The sequence below is a fragment of the Stomoxys calcitrans genome, chromosome 2 (assembly GCF_963082655.1).
Source record: "Stomoxys calcitrans chromosome 2, idStoCalc2.1, whole genome shotgun sequence".
Classification (NCBI taxonomy): domain Eukaryota; kingdom Metazoa; phylum Arthropoda; class Insecta; order Diptera; family Muscidae; genus Stomoxys; species Stomoxys calcitrans.
In genome coordinates, this window is record NC_081553.1 from 223,792,788 (window position 1) to 223,802,803 (window position 10,016).

At 41.9% G+C, this 10,016-nt stretch overlaps 1 protein-coding gene across 3 annotated transcripts in view; it reads left to right on the forward strand.

Annotated features, from left to right (window-relative positions):
* The window catches only part of LOC106090734 (soluble guanylate cyclase 88E), a 125,092-nt gene extending 116,064 nt beyond the window's left edge, over positions 1 to 9,028 (forward strand). Inside the window, exons 6-11 of one of the 3 annotated variants that reach the window (XM_013257045.2) lie at positions 745 to 880; positions 959 to 1,085; positions 1,148 to 1,352; positions 1,413 to 2,632; positions 2,687 to 2,740; positions 5,359 to 5,399. In XM_013257045.2, the coding sequence (XP_013112499.2) occupies positions 745 to 880; positions 959 to 1,085; positions 1,148 to 1,352; positions 1,413 to 2,632; positions 2,687 to 2,699 (1,701 nt within the window). In that variant the 3' untranslated portion in view covers positions 2,700 to 2,740; positions 5,359 to 5,399. Of the gene's footprint in view, positions 1 to 744; positions 881 to 958; positions 1,086 to 1,147; positions 1,353 to 1,412; positions 2,633 to 2,686; positions 2,741 to 5,358; positions 5,830 to 5,902 lie in introns of those variants that run through there. The other 2 variants (XM_059362842.1, XM_013257021.2) reach the window with 2 other exon arrangements.
* The last annotated feature ends 988 nt before the right edge of the window (positions 9,029 to 10,016 follow it).

Sequence of the window (10,016 nt, forward strand, 5' to 3'; positions counted from 1 at the left end):
AATGCTTGCATGGCTATTTAATCCCTTTCAATGCATTCTCAGCACAGCCTTTCATTACCCCATTAACCATAATTACCAATGATTTTGCTGCATAACCACCAGCACATGGCGCTAATGGCAGTTTAACTGGTTTAAAAGGAGTCAACGATAGCTTTAAAGAGAAATTTACTAAACAATTAGAAAACAAATCAATTTTTTGTGGAAAATCATAATTTGAATGAATGGTCAAACGGCTGTATTCACAAAACTTAATGAAGCCCTAAAATAGGTTTATTTGACAGATGTACAATATAAAGGAAATCAGTCAAATAAACCTATCTCAAATGTACATTAAGTTTTGTGAATACCGGTGTACATGTTTTGCCATATATCCCTGAGCATAATTTTTTTCTTTTTATTTCTTTTAACTCTCGATTTTTTTTTTGTAAAAATCCGATTATGAGGAAATTTCGAGGATCGATGAATTCGCTTTGTTTTAGGTTGTTGTCATACATCCCAGAAAACTTTTTTCTTTTTGCATCTCTTTAAAAGTTTTGAAAAAATTTAAATTTCACTCAAAATATCCATGAAAAGATTGAAGAAATTTGGAGCAAATTTTCGTTAGTTTTTTAAGCAAATGAAATGTCAGTGCAATTCTCCGTCACAATCGAATTTAGAGCGAAATTTTTTACAAAAAACTCCTTTTACGATTTTTTGTTGCCAAATTCCTTTTAAAAACTTTTTTTCTTTTTACCTCTCATTAAGATTTTAAATCGTACCAATAACATATTCGAATTGGTAACGGTGGATCCAGTGACAGACCGTCAAGAATCTCAAAAAACCGGAGAAGTAGTTGTGCATGAGGATGGTTCAGAGCCGGAGAAATCATTGCGGTTGAAAGGTAGGTCACCAGTGAGAGACTTCTATAAAATAATTTTCCATTTCATCTCCAAAATTCGTTTCTGCAATTTACGTTCAGGTCAAATGGTTTACATGGACAATTGGCGTATGATTATGTTTTTGGGTACACCGGTAATGCCTGATCTAAATTCGCTGATAACGACGGGTCTCTATATCAATGATTTGTCCATGCATGACTTCAGCAGGTATGGAAAATGGTAAAGCAAAAGTATTTTTCAACATTAAAGCCCATTTAAATTCTTTGCAGGGATCTTATGTTGGCTGGTACCCAACAATCAGTTGAACTCAAATTAGCCTTGGATCAGGAGCAGCAAAAATCCAAAAAACTTGAAGAGTCCATGAGAAAACTAGATGAAGAAATGAGACGCACCGATGAGTTGCTATATCAGATGATACCTAAACAAGTGGCCGATCGTCTGAGAAGAGGTGAAAATCCCATAGATACCTGCGAAGTAAGTTCCTGTAGGCTTCACAAGAACTCCCAGTAACTTTTTTTCATACCCTACTTGTAGATGTTTGATTGTGTTTCCATATTATTTTCGGATGTTGTTACCTTTACGGAAATCTGCAGCCGCATTACACCCATGGAAGTTGTGTCTATGCTTAATGCCATGTATTCCATATTTGATACTCTCACCGAGCGCAATACCGTTTACAAAGTGGAGACAATAGGCGATGCCTATATGGTGGTGGCCGGTGCCCCTGAGAAGGATCCCAATCATGCCGAGAAGGTATGCGATATGGCCTTAGATATGGTGGATGCCATTAAAGATTTGAAAGATCCTTCAACGGGTCAACATTTACGTATACGAGTTGGAGTACACTCAGGTGCTGTGGTGGCAGGTATTGTGGGTCTGAAAATGCCCCGCTATTGTCTGTTTGGAGATTCAGTCAACACAGCCTCTCGCATGGAATCCACCAGTGCTGCCATGAAGGTACATGTTTCCGAGTCTACCAAAGAGTTCCTCGGTCCCAATTATCGTATGACCGAAAGAGGAGAAATCGAGGTGAAAGGTAAGGGTACCATGAAAACCTATTGGTTGGATGAGCGAGAAAATCGCAAGCCTCTGCAGCTGTCACCGGCACAATTGCTGCCGGTATCGGCCTTTGTTCCACCGCCCACAACACCGGCTATGATAAAACCTCTATCGGCTAAGGCCATTATGCCAGCTCCTAGTGCTATGTCCACCACCAAGGAGCGTCCTGTAGTGTCTGTTACGGCAGCCAAAGTTCCTAGTCCCGTGGGAGAAGCGGATGCCAGCGGTGGAGAAGATCGTAGTCGTATTTATTCCCCCGTAACCTTCAAAGATGTGGCTCGCCGCAGCATAGCCAATTCACCGGTGCGTAGTCTTTATGGCAGCGCTTCGGGGGGCTCTGGAGAAAAAGGCCGCGAATCTCGTTCTAATTCTACGGGCCATGTCTTTATGCGCTCTCCTAGCGATGTATTCGGCTCCTTGATCCTAGACACTGAAGAGTTTTTGGAAGACTTACAAATGTCTCGCAGCTCATTGGCCAACAGTTCGCAATGTCCCTGCAGTCCTATACCACCATTTCGCATAGGCAGTGCCCCTCCCAAGCCACGTCCCAGTAATCCTGATCAATTTACTCCCGAAGAATTGGCTGCCATGGAACAGGCCACACCACCCTCAACAGCACCGGCAAGAGAAACCTATCATATGAAAAATTCTTCTTCGACTTCCAGTTTAGCTGCAGATAAACCAATTAAAGTTAGGTAAGTTGGTACCTCTATGAGATTTGGAATTTTGATTTATTTTTGTAAAAATAGGTTTGATATATGAAAACATATGATAGGGGAGAAGATGTTTGAAGAGCAGAACAGGTATTTTTTTTTTTTTTTTGTTTAAAAGTTTTAAGTTTATGCATGCTTTCTTTTGTTCTTACTGACAATGTTAAGATTCTTGTAAAAGTTTGGATAAAACAAAGCCTTACCAAATGCTTGAATTAAGTAGCTCTTTAACTTATTAACTTGCCTTGTTACTTTTAGCTTAAACATCCTCGTTACTCTTCTCTTTGGGACTTTAATGGAATTAACCACCATGTGGTAGAATCGTTTTAAAACTCTTAGAAACAAATTTTAATTCTTACTGTCGTCTATATATAATTTAATTCTTGTATTGTCTGTATGACAATCTGCTTGAAAGTCGATCTGTCTGGAAGTCGAGCTGTTTGAAAGTCCATCAGTCTGAAAGTCGATCTGTCTAATAGTCATTCTAGCGGCATTTTCTTCTCTCTTTACTTCCCGCTATCTGCACTTCTTCTGTCCGTACTTCCTGCTGTCCAAGCTTCCCGTTGCATATACTTTCTTCTGTCCGTACTTCCTACTGTTCATAATTCCTTTTTTCCGAACTTCCTTCCATCGGTACTTCCATCTGTCCCTACTTCCTTCTATATTTTCTTCCTTCTTTCCGCACTTCCTTCTGTCAGTACTTTCTTCTATAAGTACTTCCTTCAGCCCGCACTTCCTTCCATCCGTACATTCTTCCGTCCACATTCCTACTGTTCATACTTTCTTCTGCCAATACTTCCGTCTGTCCGTACTTCCTTTTATATGTACTTCCTTTTATATTTACTTCCTTCTAGATGTAATTCCTTCTTTCCGTACTTCCTTCGGTCTCTACCTCCATCGGTCCGTACATCCTTCTGTCAGTACTTCCTTCTGCCAGCACTTATTCAGCCCGCGCTTCCTTCTGCCCGTACATTCTTCCGTCCGCATTGCAACTGTTCATACTTCCATCTGTCATTACTTCTTTCTGTCCGTACTTCCTTCAATATGTACTTCCTTCTGTCCGTACTTGCTTCTGTCCGTACTTGCTTCTGTCCGTACTTCCTTCGGTGTGTACTTCCTTCTGTCGGTACTTCCGTCTGTCCGTACTTCCATCTATCGGTACTTCCTCCTGCCAGTACTTCCTCCAGCCCGCAATTCCTTCTGCCCGTACATTCTTCTTTCCGCATTCCTACTGTTCATACTTCCATCTATCAATACTTCCTTCTGTTAATACTTCCATCTGTCCGTACTCCCTTCTATATGTACTTCCTTCTGTCAGTACTTCCATCTGCCAGTACTTCTTTCAGCCCGCACTTCCTTCTGTCCGTGCATTCTTCCGTCCGCAATCCTACTGTTTATACTTCCTTCTGTCAGTACTTGCTTCTGTCCGTACTTCCTTCTTTCTGTACTTCTATCGGTCCCTACTTCCATCGGTCCGTATTTCCTTCTGTCAGTACTTCTTCCTGCCAGTACTTCCTTCAGCCCGCACTTCGTTCTGCCCTACATTCTTCTGTCCGCATTCGTACTGTCCATACTTTCGTCTGTCAATACTTCCTTTTGTCCCTACTTCCTTCTATATGTACTTCTGTCCGTTATTCCTGCTATCCCTACTTTAAATGTCCGTAATTCCTGCTGTCCCACCTTCTATATGTACTTCTGTCCGTTATTCCTGCTTTCCCTACTTTTTAATTTTCTTAGTTTCAGCCGTCCGATCTTCCTGTTGTCCGTACTTCCTTCTGTTCGTGCTTCTATCGTTCCTTCTGTCCGCATTCCTGCTATCCCCACTTTTTAATTTCCGTAGTTTCAGCCGTCCGATCTTCCTGTTGTCCGTACTTCCTTCTGTTCGTGCTTCTATCGTTCCTTCTGTCCGCATTCCTGCTATCCCCACTTTTAAATGTCCATAGTTTCTGCTGTCCGATCTTCTTGTTGCCCGTACTTCCTTCTGTCCATACTTCCTCCCAACTGTACTTCTTTTGCCCGTACGTTCGTATTTCTTCGTTCCGTCCTTCGTTTTGTCCCAAATTTTCATTTGTGAGTAAAATCTTCTAGTCATACGACGCCTCTCAACCCTGTCTCTACGTCTGGCCGGCCATTTGTCCTCCTTTCCTTCCTTCCGTTACTTGGAATGTTGTAAATTATAACTTTAAACGCAAATATATCCACAGTGAGCACACATTCGACTTAATTATTGATAGTTGTCAAACACTCCTACCTTCAATAATCGTTATTAATCAATACGTTATTTTATCCAAATGTATATCTCTTAACCACCTGATGTATATCTCTTAACTTTGGGCCACCTTCGTATTTAAACAACTCGTCCGGCAAACCGTCGACTTCTGCTGCCTTATTGTGCAACAGCTGAGCTATATCCTTAACAACAGTTGGGTGGTTTTTTAACAAGAATTATATGAATGAGTTTATCAGGGTATCACTTTATAGTTCTTCTTAGCCCTTCCTCCGATTTTTAGTATTCTTAGAGACCATGGGACTCTAGGCTCTAAATTTCCTCATTAATATACAAAGCCTTTTTACTACTTCCAAATAGCGTTAAGCTTTTTTTACAACTTCTTAAAAAATATTTTGTTCCCATGTTCTTTTTTCTATTTGTTTGGTTTTCCAAGGTTTTTTTGCCCACTTTTATTTTGAATTAATTTTTTAATACTTTGCAGTTTAACTAATCAAACGTCCACGGCTCCCAGGACAACGAAAGAGTTGAAAGGCAACAGCAAAACAACTGTCTCTATGTCTACGGCATCGGGGGCTAAACCCAAAAATGCAACATTTACTGGTAGCCGCACAACATCCAAAGAATCCATATCAATGAGCTCCCCTCCACCCATACGCTCCATGTCGGCACCATTGCCAATGTCAAAGGCAGCACGCAAAGCTTTCCTGGCCGCCAAACAAACGAAAGCCTTAGAGAAATTAGACAAAATGATTGAAGAGGTGCAAGAGAATGAGGCGCAAATGAAGGGCTCTCAAAGTACACGACTAAATGAGGTATTTGGTGATCGTGTGGCACCACAGGGTGGCAATAGTTCTCTAATGGATATGGGAGGGGGAGGTTGCCCTCTGTTTTTACCACCACCACCCAGACATATGGCCAATTCAATATCGGACTCTAATATATGTAGTCATGGGTAAAACAGTTTTAAACAATTGAATGGAAATTGGTTGTTAATTTTTTTCTCTCTTTTTTTTTGCATTTTGCAGTCACAGTCATGGCCATGCTCCCACCATACATCATGCACCATGCCATCATGTCCACGAGCCCTCCTCAACGAAATTGACCACAAGTCACAGTTTTAGTCATGCTCGCCATTCGGCTGCCATTCATCCTTGCTGTACGGGTGCAGCCTATGCTGGCCACTCTGGCAATGGACGTCATTCACATCGCATGCACTCAAATGCCTGTCAAATACTCTAAATGAAACGCGGCACATACATAAGCAGCTTTCTTTTTCAAATCAAAGGACAAATGATAGATGGCACCACAAAAACACACGCACACATACTCACAAACACAATTACTCACTCTCTCACACACACACACACAAGCGCAAAAGAAAAGCAATGGTTTTCACTAGACAAACAAAAGTGGCTTTAGGTAAAACAAAACAAAAAATTAACACTCTCTCTTGAAAGTTATAAATCAAAGGATATTTTAAGGATATTATACGAACGCTTTAAGTATTTTAGGATTTGTCTGTATGTATGTATGTATTTAAAAGCTAGCATAAAAGTTAAGTCAAATTACTACAGAAAAAACCAAGCAGAAAACCACCAAAACCTTTTAAATCACATAAAGTTAGTACTTCTATTTGTACTACCTTCAAACACGTGTACCTTTAGAACACTGAAATGTCACAAATGATAACTGGATGTACTGCATTAGGTAATGGTGTAGCTATTAGAGGGCATCGGCGGTAATACCAACTTAACACTTGCGGAATTTATCAGCCACCTCGGTACATATAACGTCAAGTTCCCCCATTTTCCATTTTACTTCCTCCTTCATGGAGCCAGATTGGGGTTGAGATCTTTCGACTCAATTAGAAAGGTGAGGAACCGCCCAACAGTACTGCAATGGACTGAGAGCGGTATCACAAAGCTTATGCAATGTAATTATTAAAGCCGTTATAATACGAAGAATGACTTTTGATAAGAATTTTTAGTTAATAGCCGACAAACTGGCAAAACCACTTACTTTTCGTCACTTCGTTCGCCAACTTAAAGAAATCTGATGATTGCTATGGCAGTAAAAGCCGAAACAGAATGAGCGCTTTGGACTCAAAACATTTAGAAAAAGCTTAAAAAATTTCAACTTTGACGCTTGAAAGCGACCGTCATTGTTGTTACTTTCGGAATCGGAAAACAAATAACTTTAAATGCAAATATATCCACAAAACATGTAACCGCCAATCATGACTTAGCAACGTTTCATTCATAAAGTAGTCTTCTTGACCCATTTACTCTATTTGAATACAAACAAGTAAATATTCAGCATCTCTGATATGTATTTTAACCACATTTTCACTAAATCTTCTGAAAATTTACCATTTATGAACCAGAAGCAGCTACGAGTTTCTCGAAATATGGTCAGATCTAGACCAAGCCCAGTACGGATGTCGTGGCGTCCCACGCAATTCACTTTACAAAATTTCATCAAAATTATGTAAAAAAAGGCCTTATATGGGTTCAAAACAATAAATTGGGAGATAAGTTCAATACGCTTCACTTGGAGACCTTAGGTCCATTGTGCTGACAACTGTCCATTAGGTCCAAAAAAAATTAAAAAATTTTTTGGCAGTCGATCCTGTCAGCCAATTAAGGCCTGTAGGGAATCCAGGCTCGGAAAGAGGTGTTCACCCATTATCCTCGTCATCGTACATTCTCTAGAAGTCTGCCTCTCCTGGCCTGATGTTGCAATGACCAATCAGGACTCCCGTTAGCAGTCATATGACCTGCTTTCTCAGCCCCAAGATAAACGACGTTCTGTTTTGCGAAATATTCGCCCACAGGGCCTTTGAAACCCTATAACCTGCAGCACTAGACTACGCCTTGTTCGCGCAACCATCGTAGAAGGCCTCCACTCTACCAAGAATCTCGCACAGTGGAGATCTCACTACTTCCATAGCAAAATCTGTGTCAATCAGCGACCGATTCCTGAACAGGCCGTCTTCCACTTCATTCCCCGCCGCACCTTGATGGCCTGGGACCCAGCAAAGTCTTTTTGCCTTTCCCATGATTCGAAGAAGCCTCATCATTTTCTAACCAGTTTCGAACTCACGCGGCCCAACGACAGAGCCATCAGCGACGCCTGACTGTCCTTGTATATAGTGATGGTTTGATCGGGCCGCCGCTCCAGCAACAACATCGTCTACAGTGCCTTCAGATTCGCGAAGATTTCCGCCTGAAAGACGCTGCACGCATAAAGAAGTCTTTAATTATTCCTGATTCTGCCGATTTAGACCCTTCTGTGTCCGCAGAGGGTCCCGGGAAGGGCGGGATTGCTTTTCGAGAAAATGACTTCCAAACAAGGATTGACTCCACCGCCGTATGGCACCACGCGCCAACACCATCCCCCTGTCGAACAGAAGTATGGCTTTAGTTAGAGGAGCGCCATGTACCTGACTCCCTCAGTCTGATGGCCATCTTTGTTGCCACAAACCCAACATATAGGTGTAAAGGCATAAGATCAATAATGGCTTCGTTCCAGAGATTAGCAGTCGCCTTTTGACCCTTTCTTCGACTTTTCTTCTCCAGCTTAGTTTCCGGTCAAGCATCACATCCAAGTACTTGACCTCCGAAGAGAGCGGTAGCTCCACCCCATCCAGGACAGATCCTTAAAGAAAACCAGCTTCTTTCTTTCGGCCATCCCGACAGGGAGTTTTGCTCCCTGAACGAGGTCCATAATAGTATAGAGGAAACGGCCAACCACGATGATGACGACGTTGTCCGCTTAGGCAACGCCCTTCACTCTCTCCCTCTCGAAAGATATCAGAATCCAATTGATCGCCAAAAGCCACAATAGAGGAGATAAAACTCCTCCTTGCAGAGTTCCTCTGGTCACAATCTTCCTTATCGAGCTATCTGCTAGTGATGCGTTGATAATCTGGTCATTCAGCATCGCATTAACTCAATTTACCATAAGAGGGGCACCTTCATGCCCACCATGTATGGACTCCAACTTTACTTTATTAAAAGGCATAGAAGAAGGCCGCAAAAGTGAAGTTGTCCCCCCAGTCTTGCAGTGTAAGAAGGAGATTAATGACTTCTCTGAGGATGGCAAAATCCGCATCGTATGGGTGCCGGGCCATAACGGAGTAAGGGAAAATGAAAGGGCAGACGATTTGGTGGTGAAGGCCAAAGGGCTGCGGTCAATAAACTTGGTTAACCCAAAACCTTTCGGGTCGACGCAGTCCGAGTTAAGGGAGTGGGCGACGAATGCGCATGCAACATTGTGGAACAGCGAAACGGTCGGCAGGACGGCGAAAATCCTGTGGGGGGGTCCAGATCGTGAGAAGACGAGAAAGGAAGTAAGAAGGAGGTTAGTATAGCTATTGGTGTTATAACGGGACACATAGGGCTACGAGCTCACTTATGTAAAATCGGTGCGGCAAGTTATAGCATGTGTAGGGCATGCGGCGATGGTGATGAGACGTTGGAGCATGCCCGGTTTTCGCGTCTAACAGATACTGGCACTTAGATGGAGACACAATACCAGACATGAACCAAATAAGGGGAGTGGTATTGAAAATAATTAATGATTTTGTAAGTAGCACGAAATTCCTAACTTAAAATTTTCCTTTTAGAGGTAACTTTATAGTTTTTAGAGCTCACAACAAGCCGATTACTGGCTTAAGTGTATGTCCATAGTGGCATGGGGTGGATTAATATCTGCAACCTCTTTTTAACCTAACCGAAAAACACTACATAGAATGACGCTCGCTTTTAAGCGTTAAAATTGAAAATAGAGTTGCATTTTTCAACGCAACGATCAAAAACAAAGCTCAACGCGCTCATTCTGTTTAGGCCTTAACGCGACCTTCTATTTCGGCCTTTAGACAACTTATTCTGCTGTACATGCTTAAATCCGGTTTACACTGCTCTTTAAATCCGGATTTAATGGCTCGATCATCTGTTTTCCCTTTATAAAATCAGCTGACGAAAGCCTTAAATCCGGATTTAATGAGCAGTGTAAACGGGATTTTAACTCCAATTATGTATAAACCAGTTATCACCCCTCTCTCCCCCTCTCTCTCTCTCTCTCTCTCTCTCTCTCTCATCAAAACTCCCATGTATACACATTTAAACTAAACTCGTT